Source organism: Callorhinus ursinus, unplaced genomic scaffold, assembly GCF_003265705.2.
Source record: "Callorhinus ursinus isolate GAN/ISIS: 27379988/994484 unplaced genomic scaffold, GSC_fseal_2.0 scaffold9, whole genome shotgun sequence".
In the NCBI taxonomy this organism is placed as follows: domain Eukaryota; kingdom Metazoa; phylum Chordata; class Mammalia; order Carnivora; family Otariidae; genus Callorhinus; species Callorhinus ursinus.
Window position 1 is genome coordinate 63,401,258 of NW_027397071.1, and position 20,712 is coordinate 63,421,969.

The window sequence follows — 20,712 nt, forward strand, 5'->3', positions numbered from 1 at the left end:
GACAGAAGATCACGAAAGATTAAGCAGAGAGAATAGCATGAGCAAAGGCACGGGGGAGGCGGGTAAAAGGATCATGTGCATTCCAGGAACGCTTCCTTGAATTTAGCAAGTGCTTATGGAGGGCTACTGCAGGCCATGGACTGAACAATACATCTTCTAGGCCCTTACGATGCTCTCCAACTAGTGAGGAAAACACACATCCACTGAAAATTGCAATGTGAGAAGAGAGCTGAAAATTTGGCCCCTTCTACATTCTGACTCTGTCCTTTGAGCCCCCAGTGTTCCGTCTACAGGGATTCTCAAGGAACACTTTACACCAGAAGAGGGAGCCCACAAGCACAGTCCCTGGTTGCATTTGATTCCCTATCCCTGAAGGTATTTCACTCACCCTCATTTTACAGGTGTGAAGTTTGAGGCCAGAGATATACAGTTAAGTTGTCCAAACTCCACAGAGAAGCCAAGACACAAACCCACATCTGTCTGCCTCCTGTCAGGTTTTCTTCTCTTTTTTCTCTGCGGGAGCCTGGACACAGAGTCACCATTTAGAGATAGCTCTTAATTAGGAAATAGACTCTTCTCAGATAAATAAACTTCTTTCACCAAGCACAGTCATCACAAAGTCAAGCTTATGGGAAAAATAGAAGGACGCATTGTATTCTTCCCTCACACATGAGAGAAGTGCCGAGCCACACAGGTTGGCCTTGGCAAAGGCAGCTTGAGCCAATTGTGCTACTGGCCTGGTTCTGTGTTTGGGAGGGAAGGCGGTCTGGCTCCAGCATTCCTTCTAGCCCATGTGTGGGTGTGTGTTTCTTTTCAGAGCGAGGATGTGTGTTCACAATGTAGGTCAGTGACATCTTCGAGTTACATTGTTTGCTTGAAAATGTCAACTGGAATGAGTTATGAGCTGGCAGGAAAACAGTGATGTTGATTGAGACGTCCATGAGGGGATAGGGATCTGCTTTGAGGTTCGTGAGAAGTCATTGAAGCAAGAGGTAGAGAGATTTTAAAGAGTTTTTGACTGAGACAGATCAAAGTTAAATAGAGGAGGAAGGAGACCATGAGGGCAAGGAGATTTGAGCCCAGGTCTTATGAGGAAAGGACATAGGAACTGGGCATGTTTAGCCTGGAGAGAAGACACAGATCTGCAGAGGTCCAAGCTCTTGTCATGGGCTGAGGCAACTAGAAACAGTGATGATGTCATAAGGAAGGTGCTTTTAACCCTGCTCAAAGGAGAGCTAACGAACTGGTAGGAATTAGTGAGTTCCCCATCAAGAAAAGGGATGAAACAAGCAGTTCATACAACTGGTGGGGCCATTGCAGAGGGGATTCCTGTCCTGATAGCAGGTCAAATTCAATGACCTTTGAGCTCCAAGTATTCATGATTCTTTTTTTCTTTAAGATGTATTTATTTGAGAGAGAGTGAGAGAGAGCACATGTGAGTGGGGGGAGGGGCAGAGGGAGAGGGAGAGAGAGAATCTCAAGCAGACTCCCTCTGAACATGGAGCCCAGCACATGGCTCCATCGCAGGACCCTGAGATCATGACCTGAGCTGAAATCGAGTCGGCCCCTTAACCGACTGAGCCACCTAGGTGCTCCCCTAAGTATCCATAATTCTATGAAAAAAGGAAAAAATAGCTCATATAAACCAAGGGTCGCATGGACTACAGTAATAACAACAGCATCAATACTGTATCTTTTTATTGAGCACCTATTAAGCATCAGGCACCATCATAAGGGTATATGTGTATCGTATTTTGGGCTTTCAAGCCAGCATTAGAACTGACTGAATTCTAATCCTGGCCCTGCCATTTAATGAAGATGTTGTCTTGGGCAGATAATTTTCCTCTCTGAACCTCATGTAATACTGACCCTGCAGGATTGCCAAGAATATGAAAATAAATGAAATATCAAAGCACCTGGTACTGTGCCTGGCCTATAATTGTTGCTCAAAAAAGATTGCTGCCTTCCCATTTCTGCCTAAGCAGAATTTCAGGAAGCTGTTCTCCATTCTTGGAGAGAGGCAAGATAGAGTGGGAAATACAGAGAAGGTGAAATATGGCAAAGGATCCATTAGAAGAAATACCGGATAATCAGAAGCTCCTGCAATATGTAGCCTAGAGCAATTGTTCTCAAAGTGGAGTTTGTTTGAACCCCTTTTGAGAAAAAAACAAACAAACAAACAGACTTCCAGGACTATTTATGGAAAATCAAGTGTAGAAAAGAGAAAGAAGTCATCTGGGGCTTAAGGAGTCCTGACTTAAGTCTCTAGGAAAGTTGCTCACTGCCCCACCCCCAGCCTCCAATACCAACTTCTCCATCCTCAGGTTCCCATGACATCCAATTCAGCACAGAGCCTCCCTGTAGATATGCTGTGATGTGGGGCAAGCCTACTGAGCTATTGATCTCCTCAGCCCTTGGGTTAGCCAGGGCCAGTTGGTTCCAAACACAAGCAGCCTCGTCCATATGACCCAGTGTGCCAGACAGATATTTGCTATGATCGTTGTATACCATACAAAGAGATGAGGATTCAGTTAGAGAAGGAATGGTTTGATCATCAGGAACTAAAATTGTCATAGTGTTGCTGAGCAAATTAAAAACAATAAACCAGCCCAGGAATACCTTGGTTAGAAAGGAATGTAAGGAGAGTGACAGTGACATAAGGACCCAAGGCAGAGAGGACTGCCAGGATATGAGACACTTAACCAGTGTGGCCGGTGTGAACAAAGACTATCTGGTGCAGAAGAATGAGCCTATGGCCTTTCTCTAAGTATAGAATAGATTTGACTGGAAGACCTCTAAGGCCTCTCACTTCTGACCATAGAAGCATGAACGAAAAGGCCATCCATTCCCTTTGTCTCTAGGGTGCAGTGCCTCTGTGCAGAATTGTGAGTGAGCACCCATTTCTCCACCTTATACCCTGCTCTGTGTGTCTGAACATCCCTTCTGCGTGTCTACCCTGAGCTGCTAAGCACAGTTTGGCTCTGGCTCAATTACGTGATCTCACAATGTGTTTTCTTTTGCAGCAACAGCGGCAGCTTGACCTCCTGACAATAACCAGCCCCGGTGAGTAGGTGCGGCCATTCTGCTTTGGCTTTTCCCTTATTTCCCAGAGCGATGCCTGGTGGCCTAAGCAAATACAATTACTGCCCTCCTCCTTTGACTCCCTGGATGAACAGCAGAATTCTTGGCGCCATGAATAACCCTTCTCCCTCCATCCTCTGCCCCTTGGGCAGTTTTTATTTTTCCTCCCTCCCAGTCTGTGCTGCTTCCTCTTGACTCTGCAGATGGCAGGGTTGCTACTTTGATGTTGCTGCATATTCCAGGGCCAGGTTCTCCCCAGATCATTTAATAGACCTAAGTGTCAAGGAATTGTCCTGGTCTTATGAGAAATAAGTTTTGAAATCATGGGGAACAGGGAAACTGCATGGAAGGGGGCATGGAATGGAGGAAGGATGGCTCATGAGGAGGGACTAGTCTGAGAAAGTGACCAGGTTTGGTCTTCTGTGCTCGGGGTCAAAATAACTCTTGTCTCTTGCTTTAGGGGAAAGTCAAGTTCCCCAACAAAGCTGCGGCCATGGGATTAAAAGATCCTTTCTTCCCTCTACCCCTGGCATCTAGCCTAGAGAGTGGTTGAGTAGTTTAATCCTGCCAGAGAGGTATTTTATTTTGGTTTGGGAACTTGAGGCCAAACTGGCCAACAAGAGATGTTATTCTCTTTTGGGATCCAAGAGGATGATGATGCCAGCAGGGTTAGTGAGCATTCAAGAATGGGGGTGGTGGGTCATCTTCATCTGTTCAAAATATTTAACAGCCCTGGTGACCCCCTGCTGTGTTAGGCATTAACACTTTGGTTACTGGACTGTGGGGTGATGGGATCCTGGGGGAGGGGTATGTGTGGCAGACTGGTCACATGGCAGGTTGGGGGCTCTAGGAGTGGCTAATTACTGATAAATATGGAGGCCATTTCAATATGTTGGTGTCCAGTATGGCCATACCATGCTATCTCTGCCTTTTACCCAGCTTGCCATGCTGTATCTTGGTGCCAGGTGGCTCGCTTACAAAGAGGTTGAGAAATTGCCTTCCGCAGGCACTATCTTAGCACAAACACTAGTTTATCTGGTCTCAGTCACTGAGGTATAAGGCAGTGACTACAAATGTAAGTTGAATCTGCCCAGTTCAGGTGACCTTACTGTATTTCCACCTGACAGAGCTTTTTGAGCTTGGGACTTTAGAAGAACGGAGATGAAGTGGTTTGAAAAATGTTTCATCTGTCCTATAGATGAGCTATGTTTTGTATATGCATATGATTAGCATATGTAGAAATTACAAATCATGGGCTAACATAACTGGAGTGGCGCACTTGTTTGACCTACCAATCCCTCCCCACTAAGGTGTTGGTGAAGGGTTATCTTTGTCCTGACCTATTTGGTTTCTGTCCTTGTAATTTTGTACTATTCTGCTCCACCTATGCTACCCCAGATTGCCTGCTTCCACACTCCAGTCTCATCTGGTCACACCCTGAGATGATGCTGATGTATGAATTGGAGGGGGTTCTTGATATGTCTTCAGACCCTGTTTACTGCACTTCTTTTGTACTAGCTCTTTCTGTTCCTAATTGCTGCTGCATAAATTCAAGCAGAGTAATTGTGACTCTAAGTGTACTCCTTTTGAAGAGCTGTAGAACTGCAAAATGCTAAGCACTGCCAGAGTTTGGAATGGTTTATAATTTTGCCTACTTTTAGATGTGAAAAAAATACCTCCTGGGTCAAAGCTTCCCAAACGGTGTGTTGTGGCACACTGGTGTTCTGCAGGTAGGCTGCCTTTGTGTGATATTGTGAGATATGCACTTGTGAAATATTGATCCACTTACCTCTCAGGGACACAGGTAGGACCTGGACAGCTGGAGCCCCCAAGGTGGGAGCCTCATTCTGGTGTGCCAGACCAATATCCATTTGTGCCATGCATTATCATGTGCCGTGTATTACTATTTGTACCATCTACACCAGAGTCCCCCTACTTAAAAAATTTATAAATCTAGTTGAGACTTTCCTATACTCTTACCTGATTGCAACTTTCTCCCTTCACCCTATAAATAACCACTATAATAAATTCAATGTTTTTTCCATATCTATATATACAAAAATATAATAGGTATAACTGGTATTCTTTTACAAATTACTCTAAATGATGTCACACTGTAAATGGCATTCCATGACTTTCCCCTAATCGTTACTATATTGTAGAGATTGATTCAGGTAGATTCATGTACCTCTGGTTTATTCATTTTAACTGCTATATAGTATTTCACATATGATTATATCACAATTTATTATTATCCACCTTATTGATCATAATTTAGGCCTATTTCCAGTTTTTTTTACAATTTTTTACAATTGCAAGCGATACTACAAAGAGCATTTTTGTGCCTGTCTCCTTGTGTATAAGGGCATATAATTAGGAGAGGAATTATTGATTATGTGCATCTTCAAATTTACTACGTAATGGCCAATTATTTTCTAAGGTAGTTGAACAAATATATACTTCCAGCAGCAAAGTATAAATGTTTCCACTTCCTTGAATCCTTAATACTTGGAATTGTCAGGCTTACACAATTTTACCTGTCATCATGATAATGTGAAATGATATCCCATTGTTTTTATAGTATTTGTTTCCCTGATTACTGATGGAGTTGAGTATATTTTCATATGTTTATTGACCACTTTGGTTTCTTCTTTGGTGAATCGACTTTTCATATCCTTTTTCCATTTTCATTTCTTTTTATTGATTTATAGTTCTTTATTATCCTGAATATCAATACTTTGTCACTTATATGCATTGCAAATACCTTCTTCCAGACTGTGGCTTGTGTGGGTGTTTTTTTTTTTTTAATTAATAATGTACTTTTACATGGAAGATTTTAAAAACTTTAATGGGGTTAAATTAATCGATCTCTTGCTTTATGAGCTTTGCTTTTGTGACTTATTTAAGAAATATTTCCCTACCTGGATATCATATTCTTCCGTACTTACTTCTAAGTTTTGTGTCATACTTGGGGTCTTTATCTCATTTAGTACTGATCTTTGTGCATAATATGACTTAGAGATTTAATTTTTTGTTTACATATGGATAACCCATTGTCTCAGCACCGTACAACAACTAGTACATCCTTTCTCCCACTTATTGGCAATTACATGTCTGTCATATAGCAATTGCCTATATACAGAATCTGTTTCTCAGCTCTCTGTATTATTCCATTGGTCTACCATACTTACTCGGCATTCACTCCATACTGTCTTATTTATAATAAATCCTAATTGTAATATTATCTTTATAGTTACTAGGGAGAGATCCTTCTCCCTCTCCCTTTTGTGGTAATCTTTTGGAAACACTGTCACCTGTTTTTTTTTTTTTAATCTAATAATCCATGTATTGTGACAGGTGAATCTAATCTATTTATATTTATTATAATTACTGGTATATCTGGATAAATACCTACCACCGTATTTGTGCTCTATCATTCATCTTTTTTTTCTCTTGTCCTGCCTTTTTTGGTATTATGTTTTATGTATTACCTGCCTTCCTCTGGCTCCATCTACAGATTTGGATGCTATTGATTTTATTTCTAACCTAAACTGGTTACCCTTTGGATATACATTTGATGATATATTTTCTTACAAAATCTACAGCATTTGACAAAATTAGCCTTCTTAATAAGTGGAATAGAAGATGGACTAGTTGAGGCACCTGGCTGGCTCAGTCAGTAGAGCATGTGACTCTTGATGTCGGGGTCATGAGTTCAAGCCCCACGTTGGGAGTAGATTACTCAAATAAATAAATAACCTGTAAAAAAAAAAAAAAGAATAGTTGTGGTATGGTGCTGACACAATGGGTTATCCATATGTAAACATGTTTTAACCACCTTTTGAACACTGCCCTGTCACCACCTAGTTATTATTATTTAGACTTTTAAGTTAAACTTAAAAGTTAAACTGTTACAAAAAAGAAAAACAATGAGTTAGTAATAGCACTGAGCTAATTTACTTTTCCTGCACAGTATATGACATTTTGTGTTCTCCCGCTTATTATATCCCAAGATTTCCTGTGTTACCTTATTAAAGTGAATCCTTTAATAGCTATTTTAGTGAGAGTCCTTGGGCAATCCTCTTAATCTATACCTGTCCTTATTTTGACTTTCTCTGGAATAATAGTTTGGCTAGGTATAAATTTTAGTTTGAGGAAGATGTTCCTTTGTACCTTGAAGATTTTCAAAAATTGTTTTCTGACATAAATAGTTGTTGATGAAAAGTCTTCCATTATTTGTTTTTGATAACTTATCTTTTGTTTGATAGGTATCAAGATTGTTTTTTAATCTTAACGTTCTGTATTTTTCACTTTGATGTATGTAGGTGTGAATTTATTTCTATTTACCCTGCCTGGTACTCTGAGTATACTTCTACCTGAGAATCTATGTCTTTCTTTAATTCTGAGAAATTATTGGCAAATTTTGTTTCTCTTCAAATATTGCTTTTCCCTTATCCCTCGGGTTTTCTTCTCCAAGAATTTCTATTAGGTGACTGTTGGATTCTCTCAAGTGGCCCTCCATGGCTATTAACTGATTTTTCATAACTTTTTATAATTTTGCCTTACTGCACTGATTCTGAGGTCCCTACAAGTAACTTGCATTTATAAATTCACTTTTCGACCATGTCTAGTCTAAACTTTTTTCCGTGTCTTTTTCAATATTTCAATGACTATATATTTTTAATTTCCAAGATTTCTAATTTTGTTCATATCCACCTGTTCTTATTTTATTTCTGCCTATTCTGTTTCATAATTTCTTATTCTGTTTTAATGCCTTCATTTGTTTCTCTGAACATCCTCAATATGCTTATTTTAAAACCTCTGACTGTTCTATAAAATAAGTTTTGTCTGGAGAGAATTCAAGTTATAATTGTTAATTTTGTTTAGTATCATTTTTAGCATTTAATTTCTTCATGCATTTTGAAATTTTAATTTGTAAGATCACTGAAGAGGAAGTTTTCTGGTTTTCTCTTTCCTCATCTCCGACCCCCCCCCCCCAAATCCCTGCTGTCCTCACAGCTCCCTGTGTGGTGGTTTTTGTTGTTAAATCTACCCACATCTTCAGTATTGGACCTGGTAAAAAATGGGGATATATTGGATCCAGTGACAAAATGTCAGCAGGATAGTTTGGCATTGCTTCTGTTTTCTCTGTCTATATTCTTCACCTCTCTAGGCCTACAATGCACAGGGGCTATCTGCCAGAAAGTTGTGCAGCAGCTGCCTTTTTTTTCCCTAGGCTCCTTTCAAGACATGAGAGCCCCACCCTAGGGCTCTAAGCAGAAGATCTTTTTCTGATCCTCATGTTCCAAAGTACTTTTAGCCTCTGTTATCTCATAGGAGGCAAACTTCAGCTGCTACTTCCTGCTTCTATGTTCAGACCTCAGCAAGCAAGTAGCCTTGGGAAAACTTACCTTTCACATTTCTGTACATTTCAGCTTTGTGGAGATATCCCTCTCACAACAGAGCCCAAATATATATTTTCATTTCTTTGTTCATATGTTATCCAATATTACTATTTGATGGGAATGAACAGGCTTATTGAAGCATGAACTTATTTAGCCATTTGACCGAAAATCCAACTATGGTTTCTTCTTTACTTTTAAAAAGTTTATTCTATAATTCTATAACCTCTTCAGTAAAAGGGAGATAACATGAAGAAACACTTTTCACCTATACAAGTAAAACCCCTAATACCAGACTGAGAAGAGAGATCGTTATTTTTGCACATGTATATACATGTATATACAAATATATATGTAATTTAAAAAATAAATAAATAAAAAATAAAATTCAGATGATACTATGTAAACTGTTTCACTTGAATGTAGTATTAACATTTCTCAATGTTATTAAATATTCTTTAAGAAGAAATTTCATATAGTTGAAAAGCATTCTATTGTAACTCTACTGTTGTATATTAAATTGTACCCAATTATTTAATTATAAATAACACCACAGTGAACATCTTATATAAAGATCTTTGTATGTATCTCTAATTATTTCTTTAGGAAAAATACCTAGAATGAGAATTACTGAGGAAAGGTGTACATAGTTCACTAGTCATGACAAGCTGCATTACACTGAAGTAACAATGACATTAAAATTGCAGCAGCTTAAAAAACAAAGGCTTATTTCTCACTTTTGGTATATGTCCCTCATGGATTGGCATCAGCTCTGCTTTACATCATCTTTACTCTAGCACCCAGACCAAGCAGTCTCTGTTTGGAACATAGCTGGGCGTTTTAATTTGGGTTCCCTAAGAAGAAGACCTTGAGACAAAGATTTCAGTGCAAGACATTTATTTGGGAGATTATCCCAGAGACCTTGGAAGGAAAGCAGGGAAGCAATACAGGAAAAGAAGAAAGCCAAGAAAGGTTCATTATCAAGCAAGCTACCACTAAAGGCAACTGGAACATAATCAAACTGGAGAACCCTGGAAGTCAGTGTGGAAAATAAGCCTGAGGACAAAGGAGTGAGAATGAGAGTGAGAATGGGTGTGTTAATTCCCTGACACTTCCAATCTGCTCCAAGTATGGACATAGCAGATTCCAATGGCCAAAGAAAGCGCTCAGGATAGAGTTGCAGGTGTTGGCAATTGGACATTATTCAACATGTGCACAAAGAAGTGCCAGGAGAATATGTGAGATTGCAGCACCTGCCATATGGGTTACCATGGCAGAGGGAAAGGGAGAGATGGTGAACCATGTACTTTCTCTTAAAAAAAATTTGGAAGGGGTCACTTCTGCCCGCATTTCCTTGGTCAAAGGAAGTCACATGCACACTCCTAAATTCAACAGGGTTCCCACAGGGTTGAGGGGCTACAGTGAGGAGAACTAGAATAATTGGCAATGATTCCTTAATCATACTTCCAGAAAGATTTTCATATTCCCATCAAAAAGCTAAAAGTGCGGGTCATACCTTTTTTTAAAAAAAATAATGTTTTTATTGAGATTTAATTCACATGCCATCAAATCCATTTTTAAAATGCATCATTTAGTGGTTTTCAGTATATTCACAGAGTTGTATAACCATCATCACTAATTCAAGAACATTATCACCACCCCAAAAAGAAACTGTTAATAGTCGCTCCCTATTTCTGCCTTCCCCCATGTTCTGGAAACCACTAATCTACTGTCTTTCTGAATTTGCCTATTCTGGACATTTCATATAAATGGAATTGTACAATATGTGGCCTTTCTTGACTGGATTTTTCCACTTAGCATAATAATTTCAGGTTCATCCATATTGTAGTATGTGTCAGTACTTCATTCTTTTTTATTGCTGAATAGTATTTCATTATATGGATGTACCACAATTTGTTTATTCATCTATTGATGGATATTTTGTTTCCATTTTTTGTCTATTATGAATAATACTGCTATGAGCATTTGTGTTTAAGTCTTTATGTAGACATATGTTTTTAGTTCTCTTGGATATAAACCTTAGGAATAGAATTGTTGGGTCTTATGGTAAGTGTTAGGATATACATTTTGAGGAACTGCCAAACTGTTTTCCAAAATAGCTGTACCATTTTCCATTCTTATCAGCAATGTAGGACACATCCAATTTCTCCACATCCTCTCTGACACTTATTATCTGTCTCTTGATTATAGTCATTGTAGTGGGGGTGAAGTGGTATCTCATTGTAGTTTTGATTTCCATGTCCCTAATGGCTAATGATGTTGAGCATATTTTCATGTGCTTTTTGGCCATTTATATATCTCCTTTGGAGAAATGTTTAGTCAAACTATTTTTCTCACTCATTTTAATTAAGTTATATTTGCCTTTTTATTATTAAATTATAAGAGTTTTAAAATTTATATTCTGAATACAAGGTCTTTTATCAGATATATGATTTGCAAATATTTTTTCCTGTTCCATGGATTGTCTTTTCACCTACCAGATGTTCTTTTGAGCAAAAAAAAGTTTTTAATTGTGATGAAGTTCAATTTACCTATTTTTTTCCTTTTTGTTACTTATACTTTTGGTATGTCTTAGAAAACATTACCTAACCCAAGGTCACAAAGATGTACTCTTGTGAGTTAATTTTTTTATATGATGTGAGGTAGGATTCCAGCTTACCTCTTTTGAATGTGTTCAGTTTTCCCAGCACCATTTGTTGAAAAGACTGTTTTTCCCCTGTTGAATTATCTTGATGCTCTTGTCAAATTGTACTCTTTGATGGTATAGACTAAAAGGACAGCATTTAGGAAGTATCTAAATAGTGGTGCTCAGCGCCAGAGCTGTTAAGTGCTTTACATATATTTGTCCCATAATTTTCCCCACTATCCCATGAGACAGGTATCACCATTTCTCTTTCACAGATGAAAAATGAAGGTGCTGCATCATTATGTGAATTGCCCAGTTGAACACAGTTAACAAGTGATAGAGTCAGTATTCTAATCCAGATCTGTCTGATTTTAAATCCTTTGCCTTCTCTGCTACTGCTACATATAATTACTTCACTTGTGATATTGGCCCATGGAGTCTTCTTTCCCAGACGGGATTCAGATTGACCCACCTAACTGGGGTTAAGGAAAGTCTGGATTGTCAGCAATGTCGCAGTCATTGGGGCTTCCCTACTAACTAGGCTGTGTCTTGAAGAGACGATTGATTTCCCAACATAGAAACCTCCAGAAAAATATCACTGCTAGATTTGTTTCTGATTTGAAATATCCTAAGTTTGGTTTGGGTTTTGGGGGACTTTGGGGGGTTGGCTTTTTTGCTTTGTTTTTTTATCCCCTCTTAACCTTGTTAAAGCAATATCTATGCTGAATGGTGATAGGCTGGGGATGCTGACCATTACATGACCACTTTGAAATTGGTCTCCAATTAAAGTCCCACATGATGTAAACTCAACCCCTCTGGAAAATAAAGGAACAAGAGAGGCCAAACTAGCCATTGTTATGTGCCTCTGGCCATTTTTAGAGCCAACAGGAGGCCTGTGGAACCAGTCCAGAGTGACCAGGACCAGGAGTGAAGCCAAGCCAGATGACTCCTGGCCTCACTGCCAGAAGGTTAGCAACACAGTGGATATGCATAGAGCGGATGGTTCAAAAAATGCATACACGTCATTAAAACAACTTTAAAGAGATTTTTAAAGAAGAAAAATAAATTACTCCTGGTCCTACAGCCTTAGCACAATACAAAACCTAATTCTATTTATACATTTTCCCTTTCAGTTCTTGTCTATATGCAGAAACATATTTACATAATTGCAATCACAGTAAGTTTTTATATACATCTTTTTTCACTTAACATTATTTCATAAACAATCTTCATGTTGCTATGTAGTTTACATACTTACCATCTTTTTATAATAACTTTCTCTATTAAAAAATTGCACATGCCCATGGTGCAAATTTTGAAAAACAGAGAAGTTATAAAGATGAAAATATCAGTTATCTCCCAGAGGCAATCACTGTTTAATATTTTAACACATTTACTTCTTTGCCTTTTTTTCTATGCGTGTATAATTTTGTTTTACATACTTGAGATCATGTAGAATATAAAATTTTATCCTGATTTTGCACTTAATATTACAAGAAAAATATTTCCCCATGCCAATGATGTTGTATATTTAACTTAAATTCTAGTTTCTCGATGTTATGAATAATTTATAAACCTTTATATATATATTTTTCTCTACATTTTAGGTTATTGTCTTAAGATATATTACTAGGGATTGAATTACTACATCCATGAGCATTTTATGAGCATTTTAAAGGCATATTTTTTTTAAAAGCTCTAGTATCTTCCATCTTTTACATACAGTCTGGTTTATAAAAATCCACATCCTATTGTTGTGTATTCATGTTATTTCCAGATGTTTTCTCTTATAAATAACTCTACCATAAAACTATTTGTGAAAAAGCTTTTTACTTCTTTTATGTAAGTTTTATATCTGGACATTTTAGAAGTGGAATTTATGGGCCAGAGAGCACTAATATGTTTAAGGAATTATTGTGCCTTGTTACCAGCCCATTTTCCAGAAAGTTTGTATCAATTTACATTCCCAACTCCATTCTCCAACCTCCAACTCTCATGTCAACAAGGAAAAACAACAGCATTGGGTGCCACTCAGAAGATTTATTAAATTAAGTAAAATAATTTTAGAAGCATATAAAAAGACATATAAAGGCAAGGAGAAACATGTTTTGTTTATTCTCATGGTCCCTGAGAGACAAACTGAGTGGTATGTTCCTAGGATCTTTGTCCTGGGAAATCTATTACAGATACCATACCCCAGGACTCAGGCGAGAAGGTTGATGGGAAGGGATCAAGGATTCCATTTTGGAACATCCAAATGGGTGGGCTGAACTCTGGGGAGGGGAATTGGAGGTGTGAGGGAGGTCAGATCAGGAAAGAGCTGGTAAGACCTTAGCCATCAGACTGAATGCAGGCCCTAGGCCTAGACAAATTAATTCAAGGCATGCACGGTAAAATTAAGGCACAGGAACTATGTAAGTAGGAGTCTTTAATCACAACCTAAATTAGTTTAAGTGAAAAATAGGCAATTAATTGGTTCATGTGAATAGATAATCCAGAAATACGTCAGCCTTTCTGTGCATCTTGATATAGGGCTCATAGGACTCAGTCTGTTTTTGTCCTTCTCTCAATTCCACTTGCTTGGTGTTGACTCTTTCCCAGGCCACATGTGGTCTCGAGATGTCTGTAGAAGCTGCAAAATTTACATTCTGCCCAATTCTAGTCTAATTGGAAAAATCAAGAGACTCTCACCCAGAAGTCCCAGCAGAATCTCTATTGCTTCTCATTTCGTGATTATGTTATTATGAGCTGACTTTGAACAAGTACCTGTGTCCAGAGAAATCCACTGTGCTGATTGGCTGAGAGTTGAGTTATTAGCATCATCCATGAAATTGGGAGATAAATTGGGCCCTGGCATTAACTAATGGCCCAAGATCACATGAATTTTTGCAATGACTATCTCTGTGGCTATATTAAACCAAATATCTGAATTATGAGGTCTGAGAGCAGAGCAAGCATTGATCTGTTCTGCAGCAGACCTTCCATTGAAAGAGCTAGGCCCAGCTGAGGCTCGATGGCTAGAATCTCTGCACTGGGACAGGACTCATTACCAGGTGAATAGTATGGACATTTTGATATTAATTCTCTCAATACATGAACACAGGATCTTTCCTTTTTTTGTGTGTCTTTTACAATTTCTTTTTTTATTTTTTTAAATTTTTTATTGTTATGTTAATCACCATACATTACATCATTAGTTTTTGATGTAGGGTTCCATGATTCATTGTTTGTGCATAACACACAGTGCTCCACGCAGAATGTGCCCTCTTTAATACCCATCACCAGGCTAACCCATCCCCCCACCCTCCTCCCCTCTAGAACCCTCAGTTTGTTTTTCAGAGTCCATCGTCTCGCATGGTTTGTCTCCCCCTCCGACTTATGCCCCTTTATTCTTCCCCTCCTGCTGTCTTCTTCTTTTTCTTTTTTCTTAACACATGTTGCATTATTTGTTTCAGAAGTACAGATCTGTGATTCAACAGTCTTGCACAATTCACAACGCTCAACATAGCACATACCCTCTCCAATGTCTATCACCCAGCCACCCCATGCCTCCCACCCCCCACCACTCCAGCAACCCTCAGTTTGTTTCCTGAGATTCAGAATTCCTCATATCAGTGAGGTCATAGGATACATGTCTTTCTCTGATTGACTTATTTCACTCAGCATAACACCCTCCAGTTCCAACCACATCATTGCAAATGGCAAGATCTCATTCCTTTTGATGGCTGCATAATATTCCATTGTGTATATATACCACATCTTCTTTATCCATTCGTCTGTCGATGGACATCTTGGCTCTTTCCACAGTTTGGCTATTGTGGACATTGCTGCTATAAACATTGGGGTGCACGTACCCCTCCGGATCCCTACATTTGTAACTTTGGGGTAAATACCCAGTAGTGCAATTGCTAGATTGTATGGTAGCTCTATTTTCAACTGTTTGAGGAACCTCCATACTGTTTTCCAGAGTGGTTGCACCAGATTGCATTCCCACCAACAGTGTAGGAGGGTTCCCCTTTCTCCACATCCCCGCCAACATCTGTCGTTTCCTGACTTGTTAATTTTAGCCATTCTGATGGGTGTGAGGTGGTATCTCATTGAGGTTTTGATTTGGATTTCCCTGATGCCGAGCGATGTTGAGCACTTTTTCATGTGTCTGTTGGCCATTTGGATGTCTTCTTTGGAAAAATGTCTGTTCATGACTTCTGCCCATTATTGATTGGATTATTTGTTCTTTGGGTATTGAGTTTGATGAGTTCTTCATAGATTTTGGATACTAGCCCTTTATCTGATATGTCATTAGCAAATATTTTCTCCCATTCTGTCGGTTGTCTTTTGTTTTTGTGGACTGTTTCTTCTGCTGTGCAAAAGCTTTTTATCTTGATGAAATCCCAATAGTTCATTTTTGCCCTTGCTTCCCTTGCCTTTGGCGATGTTTCTAGGAAGAAGTTGCTGCAGCTGAGGTCGAAGAGGTTGCTACCTGTGTTCTCCTTTAGGATTTTGATGGACTCCTGTCTCACGTTTAGGTCTTTCAACCATTTGGAGTCTATTTTTGTGTGTGGTGTAAGGAAATGATCCAGTTTCATTCTTCTGCATGTGGCTGTCCAATTTTCCCAACACCATTTGTTGAAGAGACTGTCTTTTTGCCATTGGACATTCTTAACTGCTTTGTGAAAGATGAGTTGACCATAGAGTTGAGGGTCCATTTCTGGGCTCTCGATTCTGTTCCACTGATCGATGTGTCTGTTTTTGTGCCAGTACCATACTGTCTTGATGATGACAGCTTTGTAATAGAGCTGGAAGTCCGGAATTGTGATGCCGCCAGCTTTGCTTTTCTTTTTCAAGATTCCTCTGGCTATTTGGGGTCTCTTCTGGTTCCATACAAATTTTAGGATTATTTGTTCCATTTCTTGGAAAAAAGTGGATGGTATTTTGATGGGGATTGCATTGAATGTGTAGATTGCTCTAGGTAGCATTGACATCTTCACAATGTTCATTCTTCCAATCCATGAGCATGGAATGTTTTTCCATTTCTTTGTGTCTTCTTCCATTTCTTTCATGAGTATTTTATAGTTTTCTGAGTACAGATCCTTTGCCTCTTTGGATAAATTTATTCCTAGGTATCTTATGGTTTTGGGTGCAGTTGTAAATGGGATCGACTCCTTGATTTCTCTCTCTTCTCTCTTGTTGTTGGTGTATAGGAATGCCACTGATTTCTGTGCATTGATTTTATATCCTGCTAATTTACTGAATTCCTGTATGAGTTCTAACCGTTTTGGGGTGGAGTCTTTTGGGTTTTCCACATACAGTATCATATCATCTGCAAAGAGTGAGAGTTTGACGTCCTCTTTGCCGATTTGGATGCCTTTGGTTTCTTTTTGTTGTCTGATTGCAGTGGCTAGGACTTCTAATACTATGTTGAATAACAGTGGTGATAGTGGACATCCCTGCCGCGTTCCTGACCTTAGTGGAAAGGTTCTCAGCTTTTCCCCATTGAGAATGATATTCACTGTAGGTTTTTCATAGATGGCTTTTATGATATTGAGGTATGTACCCTCTATCCCTATACTCTGAAGAGTTTTGATCAAGAAAGGATGCTGTACTTTGTCAAATGCTTTTTCTGCATCTATTGAGAGGATCATATGATTCTTGTTCTTTCTTTTGTTAATGTCTTGTATCTCGTTGATTGATTTGCGGATGTTGAACCAACCTTGCAGCCCAGCGATAAATCCCACTTGGTCGTGGTGAATAATCCTTTTAATGTACTGTTGGATCCTATTGGCTAGTATTTTGGTGAGAATTTTTGCATCCATGTTCATCAAGGATATTGGTCTGTAATTCTCCTTTTTGATGGGGTCTTTGTCTGGTTTTGGGATCAAGGTAATGGTGGCCTCATAAAATGAGTTTGGAAGTTTTCCTTCCATTTCTATTTTTTGGAACAGTTTCAAGAGAATAGGTATTAATTCTTCTTTAAATGTCTGATAGAATTCCCCTGGGAAGCCATCTGGCCCTGGGCTTTTGTTGGGAGATTTTTGATGACTGCTTCAATTTCCTTAGTGGTTATAGGTCTGTTCAGGTTTTCTATTTCTTCCTGGTTCAATTTTGGTAGTTGATCCATATCTAGGAATGCACCCATTTCTTCCAGGTTATCTAATTTGCTGGCATAGAGTTGCTCATAATATGTTCTTATAATTGTTTGTATTTCTTTGGTGTTGGTTGTGATCTCTCCTCTTTCATTCATAATTTTGTTGATTTGGGTCCTTTCTCTTTTCTTTTTGATAAGTCTAGCCAGGGGTTTATCAATCTTGTGAATTCTTTCAAAGAACCAACTCCTAGTTTCGTTGATCTGTTCTACTGTTCCTTTGGTTTCTATTTCATTGGTTTCTGCTCTGATCTTTATTATTTCTCTTCTCCTGCTGGGCTTAGGCTTTATTTGCTGTTCTTTGTCCAGCTCCTTTAGGTGTAGGGTTAGGTTGTGTATTTGAGACCTTTCTTGTTTCTTGAGAAAGGCTTGTATTGCTATATACGTTCCTCTCAGGACGGCCTTTGCTGTATCCAAAGATTTTGAACAGTTGGGTTTTCATTTTCATTGGTTTCCATGAATTTTTTTAATTCTTCTCTAATTTCCTGCTTGACCCTTTCATTCTTTAGTAGGATGCTCTTTAGCCTCCATGTATTTGAGTTCTTTCCAACTTTCCTCTTGTGATTGAGTTCTAGTTTCAAAGCATTGTGGTCTGAAAACATGCAGGGAATAATCCCAATCTTTTGGTACCGGTTGAGACCCGATTAGTGACCTAGGATGGGATCAATTCTGGAGAATGTTCCATGGGCACTAGAGAAGAACGTGTATTCCGTTGCTTTGGGATGGAATGTTCTGAATATGTCTGTGAAGTCCATTTGGTCCAGTGTGTCATTTAAAGTCTTTATTTCCTTGTTGATCTTTTGCTTAGATGATCTGTCCATTTCAGTTAGGGGGGTGTTAAAGTCCCCCACTATTACTGTATTGTTGTCCATGTGTTTCTTTGCTTTTGTTATTAGTTGCCTTATATAATTGGCTGTTCCCATGTTAGAGGCATAGATATTTATAATTGTTAGATCTTCTTGTTGGATAGACCCTTTAAGTAGGATATAGTGTCCTTCTTCATCTCTTATTACAGTCTTTGTTTTAAAATCTAGTTTGTCTGATAGAAGGATTGCCACCCCAGCTTTCTTTTGGTGTCCATGAGCATGGTAAATGGTTTTCCATGCCCTCACTTTCAATCTGGGGGTGTCACTGGGTCTAAAATGAGTCTCTTGCAGACAGCATATTGATGGGTCTTGTTTTTTAATCCAATCTGATAGCCTGTGTCTTTTGATTGGGGCATTTAGCCCATTTACATTCAGGGTAACTATTGAAAGGTATGAATTTAGTGCCATTGTATTGCCTGTAAGGTGACTGTTACTGTATATTGTCTGTGCTCCTTTCTGATATATGCTGCCTCTAGGTTCTCTCTTTGTTTAGAGGACCTTTCAATATTTCTTTAGGGCTAGTTTTGTGTTCGCAAATTCCTTTAGTTTTTGTTTGTCCTGGAAGCTTTTTATCTCTCCTTCTATTTTCAATGACAGCCTAGCTGGGTATAGTATTCTTGGGTGCATATTTTTCTCGTTTAGTGCTCTGAATATATCATGCCAGTCCTTACTGGCCTGCCTGGTCTCTGTGGATAGGTCTGTTGCCAGTCTAATATTTCTACCATTTTAGGTTACATATCTCTTCTCCCGAGCTGCTTTCAGGATTTTCTCTTTGTCTCTGAGACTCGTAAGTTTTACTATTAGATGTCGGGGTGTTGACCTATTATTATTGATTTTGAGAGGGGTTCTCTGTGCCTCCCGGAGTTTGATGCCTGTTTCCTTCCTCACGTTAGAGAAGTTCTCTGGTATTATTTGCTCCAATATACCTTCTGCCCCTTTCTCTCTTTCTTCTTCTTCTGGGATCCCAATTATTCTAATGTTTCATCTTATCGTATCGCTTATCTCTCAAATTCTGCCCTCGTGATCCTGTAGTTGTTTCTCCCTCTTTTTCTCAGCCTCTTTATTTTCCATCATTTGGTCTTCTATATTGCTGATTCTCTCTTCTGCCTCATTTATCTTAGCAGTTAGTGCCCCCATTTTTGATTGCACCTCATTAATAGCCTTTTTTATTTTGACTTGGTTAGATTTTCGTTCTTTTATTTCTCCAGAAAGGGTTTCTCTAATAACTTCCACGCTTTTTTCAAATCCAGCTAGTATCTTTAAAGTCATGATTCTGAACTCTAGGTCCGACATTGTACTAATGTCTGTATTGAGTAGATCCCTGGCTGATGGTACTACCTTTTGTTCTTTTGGCTGAGGTGATTTTTTTTTGTCTTGTCATTTTGTCCAGAGGAGAATAGATGAATGAGAGAACAAAATGCTAACAGGTTAACAACGTCCCCAGCAAATATACTCTATACAAATCAGAAAAGACCTCAAACCAGGGGAAAAGAAAGGGAAGGAAAGAAAAAAGAAAGAAAAACAAAAAAAACAAAAAAACAAAAAGATAAAAACAAAAACAGAACAATACAAAAAAAACCAGAATATGATCAAATATGATCAGGCTAGTGCATAGATCAGTGCCACACACTAGATTTTGGGCGTATTTTGGTCCTTTAGAGAAAAGAGCCTCCTAAAATTTTAAAGGAAGAAAGACTTATATATACAAAACAAGGGTTGATACGATGAAGGGATGGAAGATGACTGTAAAGATGAAAATTATAAAAGATTTTATAAAAGGAATTATTAAGAGGTTGTTTGAAAAAAGAAAGAAAAAGATTTGAAAAAAAAAAAGGAAAAGGGAGAGAATGTGATCAGGCAGACTAGAACAAAGCCATACACTAGTGATTTAGGGTATATTTTGATCTGTTAGAAGAAACTGTATCTCAAAATTTTAAAGAGAGAACAACTTATGTATATATGCCAAAAATAAGGGTAACTAGTATGAAGGGATAAAATATGACTCTAAAAATGAAAAATAAAAAATGTTTCTTTAAAAAAAGGGATTGATAAGATGTTGGTTGAAAAAGGGAAAAAGAAAAATAAAAAAAAAACAGTTAAAAAAATTAACTTTGAAAAACTAATGAATCATGGTAAAAAAAAAAGCCATGAATTCTATGTGCAGTATTCCCCTAGCGCTGGAGTTCTCCCGTTCTCCTTGATTGGTAAACTTGGTCTTGGCTGGCTGGCTGTTCGTGCTGATCTTCTGGGGGAGGGGCCTGTTGCCGTGGTTCCCAGATATCTTTGCCAGAGGCGGAATTGCCCCGCCCTTGTTGGTCCAGCCTAAGCAAGCTGCTCCGGTTTGCTCTCAGGAGCATTTGTTCTCTGCAAGCTCTCGGTACAGCTTTGGAGGACCAGGGTGAAAATGGTAGCCTCCCAATCTCCGCCCAGAGGAGCTGAGAACTCGGGGCCCCGCTCCTCAGTGCGCCCCCAGAGAAAAGCAGTCACTCCCGTCTCCCCGGTCTCCTGCCTCACTCCGTGCTCACCCGGCCTGTGACCAAGCGTTTCTATGTCTGGCACCCGACCCCGTGTGGA

General features: G+C 38.8%; 1 protein-coding gene across 1 annotated transcript in view; it reads left to right on the forward strand.

The window, feature by feature from the left end:
- The window catches only part of LOC112823825 (AGBL carboxypeptidase 4), a 1,550,619-nt gene that overhangs the window by 1,220,278 nt on the left and 309,629 nt on the right, over positions 1–20,712 (forward strand). Inside the window, exon 6 of the mRNA XM_073896781.1 lies at positions 3,024–3,063. Within this exon, the coding sequence (XP_073752882.1) occupies positions 3,024–3,063 (40 nt within the window). The remainder of the gene's footprint in view (positions 1–3,023; positions 3,064–20,712) is intronic.